This window comes from Carassius gibelio, chromosome B13 (assembly GCF_023724105.1).
Source record: "Carassius gibelio isolate Cgi1373 ecotype wild population from Czech Republic chromosome B13, carGib1.2-hapl.c, whole genome shotgun sequence".
NCBI lineage: Eukaryota > Metazoa > Chordata > Actinopteri > Cypriniformes > Cyprinidae > Carassius > Carassius gibelio.
Window position 1 is genome coordinate 14,243,149 of NC_068408.1, and position 26,074 is coordinate 14,269,222.

Sequence of the window (26,074 nt, forward strand, 5' to 3'; positions counted from 1 at the left end):
TTACTAATTATGGGAATTATGTTATAGCAATGGCTATACCAATTATGCAGTTGGCAATAACAATATAATCTGACTTAGGGACCTTGTTATTCTGGTGTATTACAGTGAATTAAAATCATGCTGTAAAAAAAAAATTTACAAGAAGGTTCGTCAGCATGTTTAGAGTTAAAAATAGCGAAGGCCTGAAAGTGCCAGTGCTGAAATAGTCATGTTGAAGGTCTTAGACAATGCAGCACCAGACTGTTCTTCTCTATTATAACCTGATAGAAGAAGTCAAGCCTCCCAGACTGCATCTGAATGTAAAGAATGTAATACAATGTAACTCTGATCAATTAAGAGCTCTTCACTAGGAGGAGCCACACACTGAAACACACAAGAAAAAGAGTGCAAGAAAAAAAAAAAAAACCTTCCTCAAGTGACACTGTAGTGTTTTGTGAGAAAATACTCTCCAACTGTTTTTGTAATTGAAGCTGTAAATGAATCAAAATGACAAAATTCTTTGTTTAAATATTTACTTAAAAATCCTCCCAGGCACATCCCATAACATTACATAAAATACAGCAGTTTACATTATTATTATTATTAACATAGGAAAATACTGGGATATAAGCTTGAGAACATGACTTTTGAATAAATACTCTGCAATAAAATGTTGGGTACGATGGATGAAAACCCACTAACATTTATGGGAAGAAGCTGATCATGATTTACAAACAGGACTGTTAGAAGAAATGTTATTCGAGACATGTCAGTTCAGTTACAAACACTGAAAATAAAAAGGATTCAAAAGCACTTTGTGACAAATTGCAACAAATTGCAAGATGTTCAGGGAACAACCACAAAGGACAGCGCAAGTCTTTATGCACAGAAAATAAAAAATTCATACATAACCAAAAACAATCTACCCCACCTCCAAAAACAAGAGAAATGTTTGTCAAGATCCTCAGCATAAACCTCTGCCAAAGAAGAACATTTCAAGTTCAAAGCAAAGAACAGAGTGCAGTCCAGTGCATGCCATCTTAAATAATAGTAAAAAAAAGTCAGCTTACCACCAAACCTACTGCGCATGTATTTATCATAGTTGCATAACAGCCATCATATATTAAAACTCAAGACCGTTCCAATCTCGGAAGCTTATCAAAACCACGTACCAGCTCCAGGAATGTCAAGAACAAAGTGTAACCCGCTGCCTTGCAGAGCACTCTATGCTACAGTACATGTGAGAAATGACGTGTGAGAAACGAAGCTCATGGTGGGTTTGGAAAGCTAACTGTGCCCCAAAGAACCGATAAACCAGCTCTAAAAGCCAATATAATGTTCTCATTGATGTTCACATGAGATCACATTGTCTCTTTCAGACCTTTTGAAATGATTTAGCTCATAAAATATTTAAATATTTCAGCGTCTCTTGATACACAAAGATCAATCCCACAGAATCTTGCACTTAAACAACATTAATTAATGCATAATTAAACTAAGATCCACTGGGTATTTCACACAGAAATGCTGCTTTTTTTTTATGTAGAATTTATGGGGGTAAGGCTTTAAAAGATGATCTAATAACTTCTCAATTTTTATCTCAAATGACCTACAAGCCAAAGTGAATCTAAAGACATGGCATAGACAGTGACAGAAATAAATGTAACCTGAATGAAAACAGAATTATAGGTATACTTGTCAAAAGCCTGTATTTAGCAATTTAATAAGGCTTGCTCTTGCCATTTAATGAGTGCAAAACGTTGATTATACTGGGTATCTTGCATCAGACCTGTGTCAAATACCAGTCAAAAGTCACTATATATGCATACGGAGGTCCAGCAATTGCAAATAATTAATTTGAGGTCTTTACAGGTACTCAAAACCAGTAATATCTGCATATGATATGAATGTCCAACAATGTGGCGCATAGCATTTTAAGATACCAGCAGACTGGAAAATAAGACATAGTTGTACAATTTAAAGACATAGGCCTTTCTCAAAATAAACTTGCAACAGTAAATAGTTGTTTGAGTCATCTGCTAATGCTATGAAATGAACGTTTTGTTTGACAATTTAGTTGCATGATTGGATCAACAGAGGCCACTTGTTTCCATCATCTATGAAGAGCATGTAAATATAATTCTCTGTATATAAACATCTTAATTGAAGAGTTCTAAAGGAAACTGCTACAGTACTTACAAATAATTTTTACAGTTGAATAATATAATTTGACCATAGATCCTACACAACTACTCTGGTCCTATTTTGGTATAGTTTTATAATAAACACCACGTCAAAGATATCCATATAACTGTACGTGAAATATTAAGCCGCCCACTGATAGATATTCCAATCGGGAAAGGTTACAGCTACGACAGCCAGTGAATTTCACTGCACAAATGGGGTCACGTGACGTATCTAGGTCTTAGCTCTCGACATGCTATAAAACTTGCCTGTCCTAATCTACCTCAGAGTTACTTCTTAACATGCAAACCAGCCTATCTAGAGATGTTTAGGATTCGACTTGGTCGAGTTAATCGCACTACTTACTACTCAACACTGGCTGTAAACTTTGGTTTGATTAACTGGAGGGAACAACAGGAGTGTGGCTTGACATTTGTGAGCTTATGCTACCGTTACTGTACTGGAAGTCACGATCTAACACTAAAAATACATCCGCTAAGCACGCTATATCTGAATGATCCTGGTCTGGCACTGTGTAAACATCGCTCGCAATTCGTTCTCTTGGGTTTCGTTGACGGCGTCTGGTTCTGGGCTTTTCTGTACTTTTGCTACAGCAAAGTTGATGCCTTGGGTAAATCCAGCTTGGGTTAAACTAGCCACCTGCACCATGGAGCTCCTGATCTTCGCGAAGGGCGACACGACCCGGCTTCCATTGTTGTCTGCAGGGGAGGGTCCTGTGAGACCTTCCAGGCTCTTTTGTGACCCGCATGATGTGGTGGAGCCTGCAGGCTGAACAGTTAGAAGATTTGCCTCATGGATGGTGGACTCTACCTCAAGCTGGGATGGGCGAGGAAGCTGCTGTTGGGAATGAGAAGACCCCAGCTTTGCGTCTGGAGCTGAGGGGGCTTGAGGCGCTTGCGGCTTGGGTGCTGGAGCCACTTCCTCGAACACCTCTATTGGTTTGATCTTGGCATCATGGACAAATTGGTGGCAGTAAGCATCAATAGGTGTCCCGAAGTCAATCAGAATGGCTTCCTCTGCCACAGAGGCAGACCCAGGAGACTGGTCATCTGGGCCAATTGATAAGCTATCTGCCATCTTGTCATCACAGCCTGTGACTCGGATGACAGAGGGCACTGCAAGCTCGACGCTGCCAATCGACTGCGAGCGACTGCCAAGTCGTGGTGCAGATGCTACAATTCCACAGCTAGGAAGCACATAGTCCACGTTTTCCCGAGAGCCTGAGCAAGGCTGTTCGTCAGAGTGGTATGAATCTGAATCAGAGGAAATCTCCTCTGAATGTACGTCATTAAGGTCCTTCAGGGCTGCTGAACCCGTATTGCCATCATGAGTCTCTAAACTGCTATCTGATTTCCAGAGGTTCACATGCAAATTTGGCTTGAGGAAATTCACTTTTACCTCAGGCTTTGAGAAGGTCCCTAGTTTCCCCAAGGGCTTGAAGTTTCCGATGTTGACGTTTGTCTTTGTCTGCTTCACTTTCTGGTTTAGTGTTGAAAACTTGTTCAAAATGAAACTTTTGCCTTGAGCCAAACCAGACCCAAGGACTTGGTCCACGGCTTTCCCTTGTATTCCCATTATATCCTCATGCGGTTTGCTGTGTTTCCTGAAACAAAGCAATTAAAGAGAATCCAGCACAATTTGGCTTTGTTCAAAAGGGCAGAAAAAAACAGATTTGACTGAAATTGGTTTCGTTTTTTTGTAGCCTTAAAATGATAAAAAAAATAATAATAATAATAATTATATCAGAGGTTCACAAGCTTGGTCCAAGCCACCTTCATTAAAGAATTTGATATTTGTTGATGCGTCTCAGACTAATTGATCAGATCAAGTTTCATGTTTTTTCATTTAAACACCCAATATTAAAGTTTCACTGGAACTTATACAAGTTTGTGTCCACTTATTATTTTTATACAAAAAAAAAAAATTAAGATGAAAAAAATAAAAAATAAAACAGATTTAAGACCAAAATCCCCAGCAGTGTAAGCAAAGCCTTTGTGTCTTTAGTAAATCAGGTAAATAGCATCTCTCTTTTTTTTACCTCTCTAGTTTCTTCTCAACAACCTGGACGTCAAGCCCCATGGCTTGCTTTGTAATACGAAGCATTTCCGCAATGCACTGGAGTGTGTCTGAAATGCAAACAATCCAACAAGTGCAAAGGAGAGGATAAATTATTGAACACAAACACAAAACCCTTCAAGCTACTTTCAATCAGTATTCAGAAAGCCAAGTTATATCTTTTACCAGCTTAACCCAGAATGTCAATCACCGAATTCCACAATACAGAACTAGAGGCACAGCAAATCATGGTGTCCCTGTACAAACCTTTTCCATCATCTTCTGGATTTCGTGTGACAGCCCTCAGTGTATGGAAGTAACCACTTATCTCCCCGTTCTTATAGTGCAGCCGCATGCAGCAGTATTTAGGCTTTCCGAAAAGAGTCGGTTCTGGACCTAAAAAGACCAACATTGGTGATAATCACAGATCATTTGATTCATTCGGACAAAAATTACACCCACAAGTTTATCTACAAGCTCTTACCAATTTCAATCTTTTCAAGTCCTTCTAAACTTAGTCTCTGATACTGGTTGACTTTGTCCGCCTCCTCATCATAGCTAAATAGCAACAGCAAAGTGGAGTGGCATTACTAAACCAATGCCAAGAAAAAAGGATGTCTTATTTTAAAAACACAAACATTGGGAGAAATCAGACTTACTAGGCCACATAATACGCAGAGTTGGACAACAGCAGAAGAACATCAACATCTTTGTGAGTGGCGTCTATAAGACTAAAAGAGGAAAAAAGGTCAACATCTTGAAAGAGAGGCCCATAAATAGTCCCATTAAACCCTGGGCATACAGGAAAAAGAGAAACAATGGACAATGCCTTGCAAAATGAAATTTTCCTAGAATTTGACTCGGACCATAATATATCATGCTTATTTGTGCATGTCTTGTGTGAAAATTAACTCAAACAAGCATTACACATGGAAAGAGTTAACCTTGTGTAATTTACAAAGACTTAAGATGATTCCAACCCAATCAGTAACAGTTTTCAGGCACCTATCACCATGACCTACCACCAAAAATGCTCAAAAGAATGGAGGAAATATGACTCCCTCACCCAAACAATGATTATACAACCAAACAGGAAGGAAAAAAAAATGTACAAGTACCTCTGAGCCACTGATATTAAACTGTAGGAAGAAGAGTAAACTAAAAATATGAATTTTTTAATCAAGCTTTATAATAGATCATAGATCAATAAAAACCCAAACATTACCTTAGTCTCTAACATTACCTTAGTTATATATATATATATATATATATAATGCTTAATTACAATAATATATATCATTGTAATAAATTTTATTCTTAAATTAAAGGGGAACAAAAGAAAAGAAGATTACCCAATTAAAGGACTATTAACACAGAGAATCAATTTTTTTGTATTCCACTGTGCTGCCTTGCTCTAAAAAAATAAAAAAAGCAATTCAAGACCCTGTTCTTTTCATTTTCTTGACCTGTGTATTGCATTTTTTAACACAATAACGCATTTTGTGTGAACAGCCCCATCACTTTCTAAAACGGCATCATACAATTTGCTTGAAATGAGAACGGTCTCCAAAGCACTGCATGATGATGTGGAGGGCTCTCACCTTGGATCACAGTCGATAAGTGCCCATCCACCATGAAACTTCTCATCATCAGGCAGCAGCAGCTGCATGTATGTCTGCAGCAGGAGGCTGACCTGCTCCTGAGCTCCTCTTTGGCTCTCCCTCTCTTTCTCCTCCTGCTCTTTCTCTTTGCTGAAGATGGAGTATAGGTCTTCTGTTACTGGAAGGCCCATCATGAGGTCTGGGAGGACCAGAGATACAGTGCATGGCAGGTAAGGCACCAGGCTTGGCTTTTAGCATTATATACCGAACATGGAGAATTTTTTATACTGACCAATGACGGCCTGTCGGTAGGCATCTCTGAAGCGGTTCAGATAGTACCGATTAGCTGAGTTCACACCATCCTTCATCACCCCCGCTAACTTTCGCTCTCCTGTTCGTGTGAAATCTCCCTACACAACAGATCGCACACATGAGAAAAAACTGACAAACTCTTTGGGTGGTCATCACGGTCTTGTTATGAAACCAAAAGCTTTCTCAGTATTTACTCCTTAAAAAGCTGCTGAAGCCCCTCAAATTAAACAAAACAATAAGGCTATAGATGTCAAACTATTAAAAAGAATCATATAAACATACATAATTGTAAGTAAAATGTATTTAATGATAGATAGATAGATAGACAGGCAGACAGACAGACAGACGGACAGACTTGTCAATCTGCAAACTAGATCCTACATGCTGACAGACAGATGGTGGAGTAAATGTGCTGTGGGGACAGCATAAAATCAATGGCAGGCATTTAGTCTATTTACCTTTAGAGCAGCTGTGCCAGCATACTGACGGCTAATGGTGTCTCCATTGTTTGCCCACATCATCTGATAGATCCTGTAACACTTGAGGGGCAGTGGCTGCTCGGGTGGCATTACACCAAGTTTTTTCAGCTGGAACCAAACAGAGCGAAAGAGTCTTTGAAATGTACCGGCATACTGAGAGCAGCTGAGTGAGACAAAGACACTACACTGTTCTGTGGGAGCAATATGGCAGCATTCCTAGAAGCCACAGTTTTATTTACACCTTCAGGCATTTAGCACATGATCTTATCCAAAAACAACTTTCAGTTTTATGTGTGAGTTTATCTAAATGTTAAAGGTGAATTTAAAAACCTGCTGTTCCATGACCACGCGGGCGATAGCTGCCTGTACCACATTAGTCCTGTCCAAACAATCCATGCAGTTAACCCGGAAGATGCCTTCCTGTTGACAGATGACTCCTGCTTGGTCCACCCTATTTGCAAATCAAATTAGATGGATATTACATAAGACATTAAATGATATTAACTAACTCGCAAGCAGAATTAGGACTTAAGAACGAATGAAAGACTCACCAGGCCCATCTCATGTCTGTGATAATGTCAGAGATGGCATCAGTGAGCGTCTGCACATTCTCAAACTTCATCCCTCGACTGGGAAGTGACAAAGGAGAAAATCTGTTGTTGAGATTTGACCATCTTTTGTTAACAAAAAAAAAAAAGTTTGATTTTTAGATCGTCACACTTTGAGTTTCTTACCAGTGCTCATGGAAGTCGAATGAAACGTATGTCAGGTTGGGATTATTGTACAGCAGCACTTGTTTGAGGTATGCATCACCAATCATCTTCTCACGCCCATTTTGGTCCACTAAATTAATAATCACCTAATTGTGGGAAAAAACAGTTCTGAATTACTAAAAACTCTGTAATACTGAGAAAATTATATCTAATGCTTGGCTGTTATAGTTAATGGCTTGATAAAAGTGCAATAAATTAGGTTTAATTTGAATTATTTGCTTAGACCCTAAACATTCATTCTGACATTCTGACATAATTCCATTCTGTATCTGACTGGAACATTCCAATTTATTACAGAATAACCGCTTACAACATCATTCAAAAGTTTATGGTCAAACATCTTTTGAAAAAAAAAAACTATTTTATTCAGCAAGGACACATTAAAAATTGACAGTAAGATCATTTATAAATGTTACAAAAGGATTCTATATAAAAAAATAAAAAAAAAGTACTCTTTTACGGGTTTTTTTTTTCTTTAGCACCAAATCAGCATATTAGAATGATTTCTAAAGGATCATGTGACACAAAAGACTGCTTTGTTTGCTTGTGTTTAATGCCATGCCAGCTTTTGTAGCTATTTTCATGGAAAGAAAAATGTATGGCTAAATTATATCAGGTTTTTACTTGATTTATTTCCATTTAAAAAACGTAAAACTGTATTTGGCTTATCTCTGTTAAAAATCTTTTCAAAATCATTAGCTGAATATAAAAAAGTTTTCTCACAGTGTTAAAACCAGCACAATCTAATAAAACATGCTTCAGGGTTAAAGGGCTTTGGCAAAAAGAACATGTTGGAGGATCTTCTCCTAGTGTTAAAAACTTGTGTGTCATGACTCATTCTGCAGTGGGTATAAACAACCAGGGCTGCGTTTCCTAAAAGCATCGTAAGCTTAAGTACAATGTAGACTTACTGAAATCAACGGAGATACGATCAAAATGTATTTTTCCAACATTGGGGCTAATTTCATGGAGTTTATTCAGTGTATATAAATCCCACTCTGTTTGCCATTTGTTATTAAATTAGGTACAAATTATTGGTTTTAAATCCATAGGAGGTAATGTACAGATTTGGAGGTCTACAGATAATGCTTACTTATTTCCTTAGATTCCACAGAGCCAAGGAACCAAACAAAACCAGATATTAAAATTATGATCCTCTATTTCCAGCAGTTTGTATAAAAAAGTAATAAGTGTAAGGTGATCATTTTAAGGGATAACATTGCTTGAAGACAAGACTTTGAATCTGTAATTAAAAGTAAATGTCTCTGTTCCATAGTCTTTATGCCAAAATAATAGCATTTGCTTCTGCTGTTAAAATTGGCCTATATTTGGGGGAAGACTGGAGTTATAGCTGCTGAAATCTCAGCTTTGCTGTTACAGGAATAAATTACATTCTGAGATATATTAAAATAGAAAAAATTTAATAATGTTTTACAATATTACCGTTATTACTGTATTTTTGATTAAATAAATGCAGACTTGGTGAACATAAAGACCTCAATTAAGTGTCTTTATATATTATATAACTGCACTATGCATGTCATTCAAACAAGTCAGTAATTACACATGTGTAGTCTAAAGGAACGGAATGCATTAACTATAAAGAAAATTGTGAAATTAGTCATGTTTAAACATTTTAATTGATTGACAGCTCTACTTTTTATACTACTTCACTCACTGAAATTGTTCTATTTTAAACACATCTTACCAGTTTTTTGTAAATCTGAACTTGCTGTCCAAAGTGAGAAGCAAAATAAGGCATCGTTTCCCTCTCGCCTGCAACAAAGCACATCTGTGAGATAACATCATGTAGGAAACAGCGCTGCAGTGGGATCACAGTAAACCTCTGAATTATCACCACAATATTTCCTGAGCACTGCGTTCTGTCAAGAAACCATGAAAGCATGCCAATCGCCAATTCCACACCTGACGTGATTCACAGGCCAAAACATTTCCAAATAATGAATACACTGATGCATCGCAGTGATAGCGAGTCTATAAACAGAAGTGCTAGACTGTGCTGCGACTTAGAACTCATTTATGATTTGTGCAGAGAATCGATTACTCAGATACACCCCACCTTTCTCTATCCGAGGTCTGGGGTTGTAGCGATACCCAGCTTGGCTCCAAAACACAGGGACAGAGCCTCGGGTTTGTACAAAGGACAGCGTGTGACTGTGCACATGGATTAGCTGCTCTGTCTCCACATAGTTGGCCACGTGTCCATCAGTATCCACCCCTCTCCGCTTGTAACGCATTCCTAAAGGTGGAAATCATTATGATTTTATTACACTGATAGCACGGTGAGTAAATGAGTTACTTGATTTTATTAATTAGTGTACCTGCACGGTGACGGCTTCGTCTGGAGATGAGGGCCACGGTGAATCGAGGGTAAATATCATCCACACAGGTGGACTCCTGCAGAGGTGTCTCTGGGCTGCTCCTCTCTTCATCAGAGCTCTCGTTATAGTTCACCACCAGCTCCTCCACCTGCACGAAGCCTTGGATGATAGGAATCACCCAAATGTCCACTTCAGGCACCTGCAAAACAGTAATTAAAATTCTGAGGAAAAAGAATAACACTTACATGTACTGACTTATAAATTATGTAGAATTACATGCAAGTAACCCTAAGCCAGACTCTAATCCTATACTAAGTACATGTAGTTAATTAATATTACTCAATACTTAAATATGTAATTACACATTACCGGAAAAAGTTCGAATTATGAGATAAAGTCGCAAATAAATTTTGTGAAAAAAAAAAGAAAGAAAATAAAACAGTTGCAAGATGTAAATTTGTGACCTGCAATTATTAGTTTATATTTGCAATTTTGAGAAAAAGAGCCTGTATTGTCGCAAGGAAATGGTCAGAATTGTGAAATAAGAAGACACAAAAAAGGCAAAAACAAGATTTCAAAAGTTTGCATATTCAGATATTTACAAACAAAAATTTCAGGCAAATTTGAGAAAAACAGTTTTGCACCTGTAAGTCAATGAGGTCTTTGATCATGTGCTTGTTCCAGAAGAATCTATCATCCACCTAAAAGGAAAAAAATATTATGTGGATCAGTATTCTGTGTTTGTCAGATGTTGTGTGTAAATGTTAGTTGTATGGCCTTTTTATTAGAACATAAAGAGAAACGGGAAGTGGGATTGGAAAATAAATTTTTTAATGCCAGTGTTACTTTATTTACAGATTAATATAGTTTTATATATATATATATAAAAAAAAAAAAAAATATATATATATATATATATATATATATATATATATATATATATATATATATATATATATATATATATATATATATATATATATATATATATATATATATATATATATATAATATTCCAAATTAGCTTTTATTTTCATATTTTTAGTTTTCATTTAAATTTAAGGTTAAGTTTTGTTACATGATTTTGTCATTTTTATTTATTTGTTTTAAAATATTTTATTTAATAATAATATAATAATAAAATAATATTTTTATCTAATATTTATATGTCTAGTTTATTTCAGCTTTATTTCTATGAACAAAAACTATTTTAATAGTTTTAGTTTTAATTAACATCAACAACACAGTGGTGACTCACTCCCTACCAATTCTTTCATTCTGTCTTTGTTCATTGTTTTCATTTAGCTGCATTTTCAGAAATAACAGATACTAATTTCCAGGAAGTGTCTAAAGATAATAATCTATTCTTTGAAAATGAGAAATTAAGCTTGGCTATAAATGTATTTTTGCATCCTTTATGTGTGGGACGAGTGAGGCACATCGTCACTCAAATAAACCCAAAGGTCTATTGCTCCCTAAAGTATTTATATAATTGTCACCCATTTAAATAATAACAGACATTTTATATCTCTTATTATTCTCAAGTCATTCCATTTTAATCAGTTGCTCACTGCAAAACGGAAGTTAATAAACGTCTAGTAACTATTTTTTTAAATTGCAACCTTAAACCACAACCTTAAAAACTCTCACTGTAGATATGTAGGCCTTAAAAACTCTCACTGTAGACATATAGGCCTAACTTTTAATATATGCAACACAATAACACAGCTTCTCACCTTTTTCCACAAGGGCTGATCTGACTTGACTAACTCTCCCTGTCGCTGGACTGTATTGGTGAGGTCATAGGTCAGACTATAGTAAAATGAATCCGAGTCCATGAATATCTTATAGAGCTCATCAAGCAGCCGCCTCTCCAGACGTTCCTTCTCTTTATTCTCTTTGACCTGAAAGGCAGGGGAATACTGGATGGGAGTGAACAAACAAAATGAGGTTAAAGAGACAATACTAAGAGAAAAAGATGTCAATTTATGGAGGAATCAGGAGGTTCTGATTTTACAAAATGATTGGTATTGATATCAAAACAACCATCAACCTTTTTCTTAATGGGAACAGCAACATTAGATTTGATCTGACTCAGGGTCTTCAACAGGAACTTGGACTCATCCGGTGACTGGGTGATTTTCTCTGGTTTGTTGATTCCAAAATGATGCTTTTTACAGAGCTGAAAGTGAATGAGAGCAAAAGAATAGTTGACCATTTGGTTAATGCTAACTATCTGCTGTCATTACTAACAAATCTAAATAGTTCAATGGGTACCTAGGTGACAAATCTACAACTATCTCGGTTTCCCTGCTCAGAGTCCATCTGAAAAGAGCTGCTACATTAATTCCTGTCATTAAAAGAGAAAGGCTGCCAAGATTTGCACTAAGACTAGCCTGATGCTGATGTCAGGGCAAAATGCATGTGCCCCCAAAACAGAAAGAACAGCTAAAATCAAACTACACAGACAGGCTGCTATATCAAAGTAATAGATGGCCATTTTTTTGTGATAAACTACTGAAGTAGAGATAGCGTGCCAGGAGAATGAATTACAGTGACCTCTGACTGTTTCACTTACATGGTTAAACATCTCCTCTCAATCCCAGAGGCTCTGCTGAGAGACTGACTTCTTAGAAACATCATGCTTCCTCTGGAACCCCTTAGAAACACACACCACTACTCTTGCACTAATTGTACATCAACCATTTACTAAACAAGAGGGCTGAAATATCTAAAGTCTTGGCCTAAGTGTCAACTGGGCGCACTAACAAGTTGGGAATTTGGGAAGAAGTTCTGTAAATTCTATCAGGGTCCAATAAATTATGTCTACCAACAAGAAATAACTGTTGAAATGTTAGAGTAGCACATCTGTATGAGGAAATGCAATGGTTAATATGCCTAAGATTATTATTATAACTTTTGTCTTCTATACTAAGTTTAATCAAATCCAGCATGGAGAACATTTGAACAAAGTCAGCATTAATCACCTCTAATTCCAGATCCTGTGGTTCATCCTCTGAGAGTGGAATGACTACAATCTTAGTGATCTTGTAGACTTTGTTGTCTCCTGGCAACTGGCCCACCAGTGCCTTCTGGCGAATCAGAATCAGGCCCAGAGGAAGATCTGCCCAAAAAAAGGGTGGGGGGTGGAGTGTGTTATGAGTACAGAGCTCCACACCTCATTTTCCTGCTCATTTCCTGGCATGATTCATTCCTATTGAAACATTCTCATAACAAAGACATTTGCATTGAGGCATGATGTAGTCATACTTTCACTGACTCGTTAATGTAAATCAATAGATAACTGTGCAGGAGGTAAATCTAAGATATTTGGGTGGAAAATTCAATGAAAACAGCCTAGGCTCTTTCGCCCCGTTTACACTGCATGGTTCAAGTGACTCAATTCGATTTTTTCCTCTCATGTGTCACAGATCGGATATGACTGGTGGACGTGTAAGCAGGAAAAAACCACATGGATTCCGATTTTCTCAGATCGAATTCAGGCCTCATTCATATGTGGTAATAAATCGGATATGAATCGGATACGTGCATTTGCATGTGCCATGTAAGCAGACAAATCGGATATTCCCCAGTAAATGCGAATTGTACGGCATTAAAAAAAGTGACGTCAACTCAGGTGGACACCACCAACTGAGATCAAATGACTTATTATAGGTGCGACGGAAATAGATCCATGTTTGAAGACATTTCATGAGATATGGTGAGGCACAGTTTTAATCGATCGTGGTTACAGTGCCAACGTAAGATAAAAAGCTTAAAAAAGAAATACAAAGATAAACACTGTGTATTTTATTTGCATCTGCATCCATTGTATTTCGTGCAGTTTTACTTCCTTTTTCGGGTCAGAACGTCTACGTTTGGTAGTTTCAGCAGTGTAGTGTAAATGCAAAAATCGGATACGGGTCACTTTTAAAAGATGATGTAAGCGGGTCGTCACATAAAATCGGATATAGTCAGAAAATCGGATTTGGGCATCAAGACCTGCAGTGTAAATGCAGCCTTTGTAGGAACTGTGCAAGGAAAACTCAGGTTTGCCCATTGGGTTAGGTTACAACATAAAGCATGTACAATATGAAGCCAACTCATGTGGCTCATTTATCTATTCAGTTTGCTTTTGAAAAACTGCAACCAAGCATGAAAGGTCAACCAATTATTTTAACCATCAATAACAGTACAAAATGCACCATGCATATAGACATCAACGAGGGTTTCTCTGAAAAAGGAAGAGAGATCGACATTATAATAACATTATTCATAAAGCGAACCTTTTAACAACGGACAGAGGCTGACTTCTCATATCAGCCACTGAATGGTGAAATGAAAGTATGATATGCCATCATTTCACTTCTGTGGGAAAAAAAAACCCTTTAAGACCTTCCTTTTTAATGTAGTGAAGAGCATTTGTTTAGTTAACTGGTCTGTATGGGAATGGATGTCTTAGAGGATCATTTATGAATCCACAATATTTTTTGAATGTGGAATACCATGGTATGTAAATATTGCAATCGTTGAACACCACTGTATTTAACCTACTAAAGCTACATCACAACAGTTGGGCAACAAAGCACTGAAAGACATTTAGCAATAATAAAACAATAAGAAACCAAATTAAGCTGACATTTCTGATGCTGGAGGTGCCTTTCATTATGTTAATCATTATGAGTCTTTGGTACCCAGTTTCTTCCTGCTACAAAGTGAATTCTGGTAAAAACAAATGGAAGCAATTGTATCTTTTCTTAAATCAATTAAATATGAATGGTATTTTTTAGCAGTAACAACATTAGATGTCTGTTTTAGTCCAAGAGTCACTAAATTCATTGCAAACATTACGGTGTAATATGGCATTCTCGTTCTTTATACGGTAAATATACTAGGTCTGATGATTAGACTTACCGGCATGAAGCTGTATTTTCCCAATAACACCTTCTACAAGGCCCAGACAGACAGGGTTCCATGCTAGCAGCAGGTCAGTTGCTGAAAGGAGAATGAAAATGAAAGTATAAGTGTTAAAAATATTTTTTTTCAGTTCCTAATAAATATCTTTATTTATAATTATTACACATAAACTTTATTGCATATTTATTATTTTAACACACACATTTGTTTTTTCAGTACTGCATCTGGGACAGAAGAACTATCAGAGCTTCATTTAACTTCCCAAGGTTGTGGCTGCTCAAAATTAATAAAACAAAAAAATAACTTTCCAAAGCATATCTGAACCAGGTTCCTGAACATGCTGACTGCTGACTTGAGTTACCAACTTGCTGAGTAGCTCCTCTTAAAAAATGATTGATTGGCATCACCTGCATTGTTAGGAACGATGTGCATGGTCTGAAATGTCATGTGCAATGACAACATTTTGTGGGGTGTTAGAGTATGCTAGGTTTATGGCTCCTACAGACATTTTTTTCATTTTGGAAGCAGATCCTCTCTGTATTTTTACCACTGTCCTGCACTCATCGTCAGATGTTCACAGCTTGAGGATGTAAGGGTGGGAGCTGGATGACCTGCATCATGAAGAATTTGACAAAACCCCTCCATAATGACCATGAGCTTGGTTCTGGGGATCATTCCAGTCTGAGGGAAGATCTACTAACTAGGCCATAAAAACCTGGTGCATTCTTGAAGCTGAATTATGTCTGGTACAAGGAAATGACTCCATGTGAGCTAACACCAAATACTAAGAATTTATGTAATTACAATTTGTAAATGCATCACTGTGATCTTACATGTGTCTCTAATAAATAGAAGTTTGAAGTGTGGATACCCTTTAATTTGACATTAGGAAGTATGATTTTGTATTACAGACAGATTTGTGTCTGACAAATATACGGCTGTTCACTTCATTGACTGATGGACTGGAGTCGTGTGGATTAGTTGCTGATTATTGTGATATTATATCAGCTGTCCGGACTCTCATTCTCACATCACCCTTTCCCTGCGGAGGATCCACTGGCGAGCAAGTGATACTAAAGAAAAAAATCATGTTTTTTTTTTTTGTTTTTTTTTTTTATAACTATTCTTTGATCTGACACACTAAAACCAACACGGACTGAATAATAAACACAGTAGTAAGTACTAGTGGTATAACCTCACCCAGCAGCGCTGGCAACTCTGGCATGATACATTTTGTTAGGAATTCATTCAAAAGAACCGAGACTGTATGCATCATGCATACAGTGTAAACCCTTATCCAGTTAAATAATGGAACAGCACTGCAACCTAAACCCGATCGGCCTGGCTGCATGCACGTGGATAAAAGCAGCTAGAACTCATCCAAATCTTCACAGGCTGCAGTTTTCCCGACACTACCTGCCCATCTAGATCTAGACCTGACAAGAAATAAAAGTGGTAAGGATAGTTAAATATTTTAAAGGTTAGAAGAACAAGAGTGTAATAAATGTGGCTGTGTGAGTGTTAAATACATGGTTGAGCATGCAAATCTTTTGGTTAAGAAAAAAATAAAAATAAAAAAAAACACTAAATGATTAGAAACAAGATACATTTAAATAATTTCTAGTAAAATGTCAAAACTGTGTCAGTGCCTAATACATTTATGTTCCAAACTTCCAAAGCCTGGGCAGAAAATTCTCATTTGACTATTTACTGTGTCTGTGTTTTCTCTCCAAACGAACAGTCACATGTCTGACCCTTCCTTTAACCATCGCCATTTAGCTGTGTAACTATATAGGCCTAATTCCCTTGTGCGACATCTAACAGCAATAGCACTGGCTAGCATATTTCTAAATACATCAACGCTGGACATTCAAATATTTATTTGCTACTGACATTTAATTTCTGTTTAATTAAGGCCATTTGGCTGTCATTTGTAAGCCCTGTAAACTGATTTAATAATATTATTATTTACAGATAGTTCACTTCACCTTTGGGAAAGTGTAATGGCAAACTGGGCCCAAAGGTTATCACAATATCAAACAGATATACATTTTGCTGCAAAAATAAACAAAATGTATATTATAAAGCATACTATATAAAAATATACATTTTATGGTATTGATTCACTCAAAATTGACAATTCTGTCATGTTCTATGACTTTCTTCGTTGGAACAAGAAAGGAGATGTTGGGCAGAATTTTAGAGAATAAAGGGCTTTCACTATTCACTTTCATAATGTGGAAAAAATATGAAATGGAAGTACTCATAACGGAGTCTGACAGAGCCTGGCATTCAAACATCTCCTGAGGAAAGTCAGTCATACAGATGTGGAGTAACATGGTGAGTAAATAATGACAGAATTCTCATTTTGATAAAAACTATCCATTTAAGATTCTCAGGCTGACGTCTAAACGCCCTTGATCAAAACCTACAAACCCTCAAACCCCAGAAGATGTAGCGAGAAAATGTTTTTTTAGCCAAGACATCAGACCAAAACATCATCTGAGGTTTGCACTGACACGCATGTAATGCAAGCGTCGCTGCTCTGAAAGTAGGGCAATGAAAACATATAAACTGGGCATCTTTCAGACAGCCGCCTCGCTCGATAAATATGAAACTGATATTTTCATCTTTTAAGCGTCCATACAACTTGATTTTGAAGAACCAACTTCTCCCGAAAGGAGCATAAATCCCAAATTGTATCTCTTTTTTGAAGCAGCGTATCGTGTCAGTCAACTACTATACACGAGAAATGGCAACAATGTAGACAGTGGGAACGGAAATATTGAAACACATGTAGATTGTATAAGAAAGTGATGGATTTACAATGTAGGCTAAGCATTACCCGGTCTCACGGCCACAGATCCATCCTTCCTGCTGCACCACAGCGCGTTATCTCCGCTCTGGAGAATATAATGATCTTTAGCTTGAAACAGCTCCATGTTCACCAAAACATACGAGCTTCCCGACACCACAGCGCTGGATTTGTTCCCGATCCGAGAAAGGAGGAAATGAAGCAGCTCGCTTTTCGTCCACTGGCAGTCCCAATAGACGCCAGCTAACCTGCTAGCTGTGTACGTGTGTAAATGTTTACAATAATCTGATCAAGCATCGTGTCTCTATGTCAGCTACTGGCCGATTATCCAAACTGAATCGTCGGTGCATTTCATGTCAGTTTAATAAGGGCGATACTGTGGCTCGGAGATGTGCCGGGTTCGTCTAATATTTTCCACTGAGGGGAGCAGCAGCGGCTGAAACAATTTCCTTCACTTATACACACACGTGACTTCCTCCGTCACGCCGAACATCATAGTTCATCTGTGAATGAGATGCCCCACCTGCAGTACTTGTTTTGATGTATTGTTTTATGTTAGATCGTTACTTTGCAATTCTATTTTGGAGACACTTATATAACTCATGACCTGTTTCAATAATATAATATTGACGCCATGCTTGAATGGTTGTAAAAGTTGGCATTATTCTAGATAAATTAGTTATATGGGTTTAATAAGTTATAATAATGAATCAGTATGTCGAGCAGTGTGCGAAATTAATTATGTTCTTTAGTATCATTATTGTGCAACAAATGATTGTATAAAACAAAGTTCCAACTTAATGTAGCTAAATCATGAGGACTTTGGAGCAAAGACTTAAGTTTGGTGTTCTTTTAAAGACTATTGCTTAAGTGAAAAAATGTATAAAAAGTGAAATTGTAGTGTTAAATAAAAATGAGTTATAGAAGTTTGTTTACTGTTGTGAAGAATGCACAAAATTACTAATCCGATACGATACATATAAACAAGTTGTGTTCCAAATTTGAGGTTGATATCACAAAAAAAGAGCATTCATTGAGTTTTTTTTTTTTTTTTTTTTTTTTGGTGGGGGGTGGGGGTTCATGACTTTTTTTGTGTTCACATAGCAAGTGCCAAATCCTTTGCCAAGTTTCATGCCATTTCATGCATTGGCTACCTCTTCAAAAATTTCCTGGAGGCGGCATTTGTCCCATTCATGTTAAGGATTGAGATGGGATGGATCTTAAAACATACTTTTTCATTTCTTTTTTTTAAAAACTAGATGTTTCCATATGATTAATAACATACAATATCATATGAAATAACCACAGAAAAATAGTTAAATTTTCTCATGAAATCTGATTAAAACCAAAATGTAGACCTTATAAACATGCTTTTACAAGACCACCAACCTTTTTGTTTTGACTTTCTTTTTTTATTAATATATTAATAGTCATAAAAATAGACTATATTAATTTATATTATTATACATAACATTTTTACTGTAATATTTATTAATAATATAATATAATATAAATGTATTTAATTAATATTATATATTATTATTATATTATATTTAAACAATCCTAAAATGACTGGAGAGACGCAGCAGTCATTGGTCAGTGAAGCATTGTTCGCTGTCTGACTGGTAAAGATGTATCTATCTGCAGTAGGCATCTTTTCACAACGCCTTTGTACATTACAGCCTTTGAAGCCTATCCTAAAAGGAATTAAATGCTATCTAGATGTAATATTATCCCCAATTGATTACATAATGCCATGGCCTCATTTTAGTTTTCAAGAAACTTCTATTCTACAAATATGCCAAGGACTCAGTTTTTTAAGATGAATAGTTCACCTTTTTAATCACTGTGAGTCAGGCTGACCTACATGTAAAGCTATATCTCTTTCTTATAACTGGGAATTTGTCATTTGTTTGTAAACAATGTTGTTTATTATAATTCTTGGAAACAGATGATAAAACATTATCCTTATTTTTTTTTTATGCTGACCAAGTCTTAATATTGTAAACACTGTAGAATAATATCTTATGAGGCATTGGATGGTCCAAGCAGTAGTTATCCTGTTTGTTTCTTCATAAAGTTTGTACATTTTCAAAAAAAAAAAAAAAAAGTACAAAACTTCATGTAAGCAAAATGCTTTATTATATTGTATTTGCAGTCATGCTTATGTCATCATATCATGTCGACATTTTAACCAACTGCAAATAACCAAGCTGTGAACACTAAACATTGCATACTATTTCACAAAACATGTTTTGTTCGCAGTATTAGTACGATATCAGAGTCAGAGTCAGTAACAGGTCATTAAGATAAAAAAAAGTCTCACAACAGTCATGTGAGACATAGCACTTTATTTTAAACTGAGTTGAGCTGACACATTATACAAAGTCATTTTTGGTACACTCATTTCTAGTCCCTTAGAACAAGTGATTAAGTTGCCTTGCTCAAGAGCACAATTTTATTTTAAAAATGGGATGATTTTGGTACCTTTCGAGTCTATAGATCACCGTACCTTTGGACTGACCCTGGCTGCTTTATCAAACCAGCACCTTAATCATAAGGCGATCATATATTCAGTGAGTTTTTTTTTTAGATTCAACATTTGAACATTCTTATATGAACATTCTTAATACTGGAAATCTCCATTTTGGCACAGAAAAATAGAATACAAACATATCATCATTTGTATCAATGTCATTCAACAAATAATAATACTAACAAGCATTCAAACCATCATAGGGAATTCTGTCAGCAAAGCTCACGTTCAACACTGAATTATTCTCCTGCATGATGTTCAGATGTTATATTTTTAAAGCCATGAATATATATAAATATATATATATACCTTCCCATATGCCAAAATTAAAATAAATGTCTTTTGTAGCCCACACATGAAACTTTTAAAAAATCTAATAAGTGTTTCACAATGATATCCCACTACTTCATTAACAACTTCTTAAGGAATATTCAAAAACATTTTAGCAATCATTCATTCAACATGGTACAAAAGACTTAAAATACCTTCTTCTGGTTCAAGGCCTCGATTAATGAGTTTTTGAATATAACTTGTCACCAATATGTCTTTTGCTACAAAGACACTGGCATGGTGAAATTCGACAACAGCAGCAACACATAACAGCACACATGATTGCACTCCGTAAACAAATCACGTTAGATCATTTCCAACAGAAAACTTCAATTATTCATGCATGCAACTAATAATAATTGCGCAAGTAAAAACAAGAATGGGGATTTGATTAGTGTTCTTCTCAAAGTTGAGCCACCTTTGTGCAATTATGAAATCTCCTTAACCTTCGCTGTGTTCGCCTGGTCAATCATACTCCGCTCTCCTTTAGCCTCGGGGTACATATCACCAGCCAGCCCTTCTGTCGGCTCTCCAAACATCTCCAGTTCATCTAAAATGGTTTGAACTCTGCGGACGCCATACCTCCGAGCCTGACGCACATCTGGGCGACCTTCAGGGTCTACTGAGTCTAGAGCCAGAAGTTCTTTGGTCAACATCTCTTCCAGCATCATGTATCTTTTATCATTCTTCTTCCCATCGAAACTTTTCACATCTTGTGCCAGTTTCTCCACACGTTCCAATATCTGCTGCACTTTGATCTGTCCTGGGTGGCTCAGATCTTGTTCTGGAGTCTCCTCAGGCTGGACTTGTGGGGGTAGAACCTCTTGAGGTGTTTGAGGGGCAGCGGTTTCTTGTGGTTCTGGTGCTGGAGGAAACTGTATGGTAATATTGGATGTCTCTGATACCTTTGGTGACTGTGATATGGATTGTTGTGCTTTTGGTTGAGGTGCTTGTGTAGGTTGTTGCTGTTGTGGTTGTACTGGCTGATGATGTATTTGCTGAGGAATATCACTAACTCTTTGAATGGGAATCTCAAATGCAGGTGGTCTGACAATTTCTTCAACTGGTTGTTCAGCTTTAGGTGAAATTGCTGTGGGTCCAATGTGTTGCCGGACCTGGCAATGGGAACATATTCTCTTTAGCTGATGAACATTAATGGTTTGAGCATAAGTAAATCAGTACCTATTCATAAATACCACTAAATAACACACGTACCTGTGGTCTCTCTCCCATGATCTGAGACATGACTGGTGACTGGGCCAGTAAGGGGACCGAGATGGGACTGGCAGCTCGATTCTGTTGAATCTGAATGGGCACTTGTTCACGGTAGATTGGCATTTTTTCTCGCGTGGGATGAGAACTTTGGCTAGGCTGGGATTGTGAGGCGCCCCCTACACCCTCGTGGATCACCGGAATGGGGATGTAGCCCGATCGGAGACCTGTATTGCTGGGTCGGGGCTGTTGATGAAGGCCACTCATTTGTTGGTGTGTGCCCTGTGGTTGATGAACCTGATGCACATAAAAATACAGTTTGATTTTGGAAATAGCCAGAAATGTAAATACTAATATTCAAAGGTTTGTATAAATAACATTTAAAAATAATAATCAGCAAGCTTGCAATAAATTGATGAAATGACAGTAAAGATATAAAAAAAAAAAATCAATTTCAAGTATTAATAATATTGTTGGCTCTTTGAGGAGTTATTTTGCGCCATTTTTGTAAGTCACTTTAGACAACAACACAAATTGCTACATTTTTAACTTTTACTGCATTTTTGATCAAATAAAAAAAGATAAGAAAAAAATAAGAATAAACATAATAAAATAAAATAAAATGTACATATTTACACACTAGGGTGTAAATCAGATGGTTCGTCACAATACGATACAACATCGGTTCTCATTACCAGCGATACGATATTTGCCAATACCTCAAAAAATTATATGATACGATTACAATTTGATACAGAAGTATATCAATCGATATATCAATATTTTTATATTATATATCTATATTAAACAACCATCTACATTTTTATTAACTCGCAAATGCAACCAAAATATATAACAAACATTTATGAGAAATGTCACTTTTTTTTTTTCTTTTTTTTTTTTTTACAGATAACCAAATTACAAGCAATAGCAGAAAATAAACACAATACAACAAAGAAACAGGTTCAATAAACAGTGCTTTTCAGGTTTTTCAGCTCAGCCTAAAATAAATTTTAAGGTACGCTACAGAAATGTAATACATGTAAAATAACTGCACAGTCTTCACTGTATGAATTAAATATAAATTGATTTTTTTTTTTTATGTTACAAAGGTTATTTAGTCAGGAGCAGTGAGCACTTGTATTTTTCTTTGACCTAATTTATTATTAGTTTGCTTTCACTTTAAGAACGAAGCACGTATTTAATATACTGATACACATGCCTTTTCTTTCTGAACTGTTTACGTTAAGACATGCCTAGCCAACTGTGTTTACTAGGATATTCACCAAAACTCATAATGAATTCATAATGAATCCATAGCCCGACAGAGACTGCCATGTCCAATAGAGAAATCAAATTCCTAATGGTCTTACCTCAGGCCCGTGTAAAACAGGTGAACAAGACAAACATGCTTCCGATGGGGACTGCACTGGAGATCTAGGCCGACAGTGGGATGCTGGGGTTGGAGAAGGTGTACGTCCATCTGCTCTCAAGCTTTGCTGCACTGCTGGGTGGATGTAGGAGAAACTTGGATACTGCTGCAGCCTGGGTTCAGTGTTTTCATGGGAGACTGTGATGGGGATGTAGCCCTGGCGTAGCATTGGTTGCCTCATCTCTTGAATAAAAGATTTGTGCATGTCCTGAGGAGACTCAGGGGACATAGAGGGGCCATTTGAAAAAATCTAGAAAAAAAGAAGATAAAAGTATGTTTGAAAGATCTATTCAAAATGATATCATTTGCTGAGACAAATGATGAGACAAAATATTCTGCATCATTCGTCTGATCAACAACATCACTTCTGATGATGCTCTTCAGTCCGGCTTTTGCTGAAGTAAGTAGTAGCTATATGCTAAATTGTTTTGCAGAAGAAGGCAAATAACTAAGGCATGTGGTTGGCTGGGTTATTAAAAAAGCTCTAATCATCAACAATGGCATTACAAACAGCATAAACAAAATATTTTTTACTTGCACCAATGACTTTTTTTTTTTTTTTTTACTAAAACTCACTCTTCTTTTAGACATACTCTATTTGACACCTTATGTGATAATTAACAGTATTGTACACCTGTTACATTTTTCCTATTAGCGTCACAATCATTGTCAAGTTGTAGGCTTTTACAACTAGTCACACTCAGTTATATGCGAGTTCCACCCGTTGTAAATCTGCCTAATGTAAAATTATATTATGCGTTATTACAGTCAACCAACCAACATCTTAGGGGATTCAGTCACTGCTTCAGTTCAATACATATTCAATAACACTTGTCTCACGTCTTCTCTCCTCATCTGTTTGACACGCAAAGGTCAGTCCGCCCTCTCTCAATGACGAGGCAGTCCAGGAACAAACATGAAACATGAGTGGGTAAAAACTCACTGTGCACAGCAACTGTTAAGCGATGGCATTGGCTTACAGGATATACCCTGTGTGCTGTCGATTCTAATGCCATGACTCATTCTATGTAGCATTTTTCAATGGGTTGCTGTGCTGTTGACACTGTGTCTTAAAATACTTTTTGTGAGGAGGAGGGCCTTCCTTATTCATCTATGTAAATCAGAGATACACAGACACAACAAACATCAGAAGAGATGAAATCCCTAACAAATCATCAAGAAAAACCTTTTCTGATGTTGAAACAGCAAAGCAGCTACATCATTTAAGACAGGGAGGCAATCTTTCTTGAATGTAGAGATCGTCACATCTAATGTTGGCTCAATGAAAACTTTGCACGCGAAATCCAGTCATTTCAATTGGAATTGCGAAAAAGTTCCCTTTGCAAAATTCGCTCATTATCAGTTTTGTCACATGATTTATTGTGTTGACCAACAGAAAGACTGGTTTAAAAGCAACAGGTTCACTCATAAACTACTGAAAGATGACAATGGAATGTTTTGCTCACGAAATTACACTGAAATGTCAATAAGTTACAAACTAAACTTATACTAAATGCTAAAGTTAAGAAGCTGAAGTTCAGCTACTTGTTTCATTGTCCTTCCCAAATTAAAATATAAATCTCTTATACAGGTCTAAATATACAAGCACATTGTATGGAAATTATATGCTTGTTATTATAGGACAAGCTTAAAATGCAACACATAGAAGATGGATGATTTGTTTACAATGTATTTTTACTAAACTTATTAAAAACCAAGATGCCAAACAGAGAGAATAGTGACTGTTTAGCCAATTTGACCCCATGCCCTCTGCCTTTTTTTTTCTGACACAGACGCCAGGAGTATTGCTCAGTTTATCTCCTGGCAGCTGTCTTTCCAGCAGATTCTTGGTGACACTAACTTCGGACAAGTGTTGATCTATCTACTGAAAGCTGCCAACTGGCAAGCCCTCGTGTTCCCCCCACATTTTTGACTCCCAGGACCTTGACACTTCCAGTTTGTAACTTTCAAGCCCATTCACTGGGAATGACTGAATCGCTGAGTGGGTGGATCTTTCTGAAATCCCATGTAAGGAAAACTTTGAGGGAAGCGGTTCCAGGTATGTGGAGAACAAGCGCAGTGCGCGTTGTTCTCGAGGCTTTAAATAAACATTGTGGAGTCGTTATAACACTCTCAAATATGACTGCAGTGCGTCACACACTAATCACTTCAGCTGAGATCATCACACTAATATATTTCGCCCGTGTATATGCCGTCAGGCCGTTCAAATGCACGCGAAGCGCTATTTCCACAGAGGTGACTGCGATTCACGCGCGAGCCGCGAGCTTCGGCGAATATCAAGTGCGTGGCTCCTGTACAGCCAGTGTCTGATCAAGTAGCCTACGGTGTGGATGTATTGAGTGGGAACGTAGCCTACGCACTCAACAAAACTGTCTTTTTCGATGAAACACTCGAAAAAATGCCATAATACCAAACTAGTCTATAAAACACACGTCATATGTTGATCTGCAGTTGTAAGATCACCTGAAAAACGCTCGTGTTTGACAGCGCAACTTCCAAAAGCACAGTCAGTATCTATCTTACCTTTTTCGGGTCGTGCCTCGGATCATTCCACGTCGTTGTGCGATTGTTGTGATCCACAAAAAACGGCCAACCTGTCTGTGGGTCTATTTTGATCTCCCACCCAGGTGGTAGAGGATCGTTAGTTGCCATCGTTTCGACTGGAGACAATGTTTTCATAGTCTGATATTGCTTCGGTCCCGAATATTGTGCCATTATAGCCGCTACAGACGCTTTAAAGGGTCCGTTTGATGACGTACTGTAAACGGGGACGGGTTTCTCGAAGCCGCAAGGTCCCTCTGAAGACTACCGAGAAACTTCTAGCTAAGGGTTCACTGTGACGCCCACGTGTGTGACCAAAAATTATTTATTACCCCTGACTGTCCAGACCCTCTCTGACAGTTCGCCTCCCCCTCCGGTTCAATAGACCGAGCACACTTGTTGCACTTTTAACGTAAAGACTGACGGTATTGACAGCCTACATTTCAAGGAAAACCTGTCTGATCTCTATCATTCTATAATCTTATTTCCATTTTGTGCCTACAATCCAAGTTTATTTGAGGAGA

General features: G+C 37.1%; 2 protein-coding genes across 3 annotated transcripts; both read right to left on the reverse strand.

The window, feature by feature from the left end:
• Window positions 1-495: 495 nt before the first annotated feature.
• inpp5f (inositol polyphosphate-5-phosphatase F) lies at window positions 496-17,989 on the reverse strand. 2 transcript variants are annotated; one of them, XM_052572587.1, is made up of 20 exons: window positions 17,509-17,989; window positions 14,661-14,741; window positions 12,734-12,870; window positions 11,800-11,928; window positions 11,483-11,650; window positions 10,391-10,447; window positions 9,747-9,945; window positions 9,485-9,664; window positions 9,113-9,180; window positions 7,366-7,490; window positions 7,183-7,260; window positions 6,962-7,082; window positions 6,611-6,739; window positions 6,133-6,250; window positions 5,841-6,039; window positions 4,899-4,970; window positions 4,724-4,797; window positions 4,507-4,635; window positions 4,223-4,310; window positions 496-3,787 (listed from the first exon to the last, which is right to left on the reverse strand). In XM_052572587.1, exons 1-20 carry the CDS (start codon window positions 17,603-17,605, stop codon window positions 2,668-2,670), a joined length of 3,369 nt encoding a protein of 1,122 aa, XP_052428547.1. In that variant the 5' UTR covers window positions 17,606-17,989; the 3' UTR covers window positions 496-2,667. The 2 variants fall into 2 exon arrangements, with proteins under 2 accessions (XP_052428547.1, XP_052428546.1); XM_052572586.1 differs by having other exon boundaries at window positions 11,483-11,668; window positions 17,509-17,940.
• A 1,608-nt stretch (window positions 17,990-19,597) lies between these two features.
• On the reverse strand, window positions 19,598-25,830 carry bag3 (BCL2 associated athanogene 3). The gene is made up of 4 exons (XM_052573257.1): window positions 25,533-25,830; window positions 22,930-23,238; window positions 21,560-21,853; window positions 19,598-21,459 (listed from the first exon to the last, which is right to left on the reverse strand). The coding sequence occupies exons 1-4, from the start codon at window positions 25,722-25,724 to the stop codon at window positions 20,773-20,775; spliced, it is 1,482 nt and encodes a 493-aa protein (XP_052429217.1). The 5' UTR covers window positions 25,725-25,830; the 3' UTR covers window positions 19,598-20,772.
• Window positions 25,831-26,074: the final 244 nt, after the last annotated feature.

Bases quoted from the DNA above. Each gene is read 5' to 3' on its own strand.
- inpp5f (XM_052572586.1), bottom strand. From the start codon at position 17,605: ATGGAGCTGTTTCAAGCTAAAGATCATTATATTCTCCAGAGCGGAGAT. The intron at 12,871-14,660 runs GTAAGTCTAATC...TTTTTTGGGCAG, and splicing joins GAAAATACAGCTTCATGCCG to ATCTTCCTCTGGGCCTGATT. The intron at 9,946-10,390 runs GTGCAAAACTGT...ACTGTTTTGCAG, and splicing joins AAGACCTCATTGACTTACAG to GTGCCTGAAGTGGACATTTG.
- bag3 (XM_052573257.1), bottom strand. From the start codon at position 25,724: ATGGCACAATATTCGGGACCGAAGCAATATCAGACTATGAAAACATTG. The intron at 23,239-25,532 runs GTAAGATAGATA...CTTTTTTTCTAG, and splicing joins CGAGGCACGACCCGAAAAAG to ATTTTTTCAAATGGCCCCTC. The intron at 21,854-22,929 runs GTAAGACCATTA...TATGTGCATCAG, and splicing joins CTGTTTTACACGGGCCTGAG to GTTCATCAACCACAGGGCAC.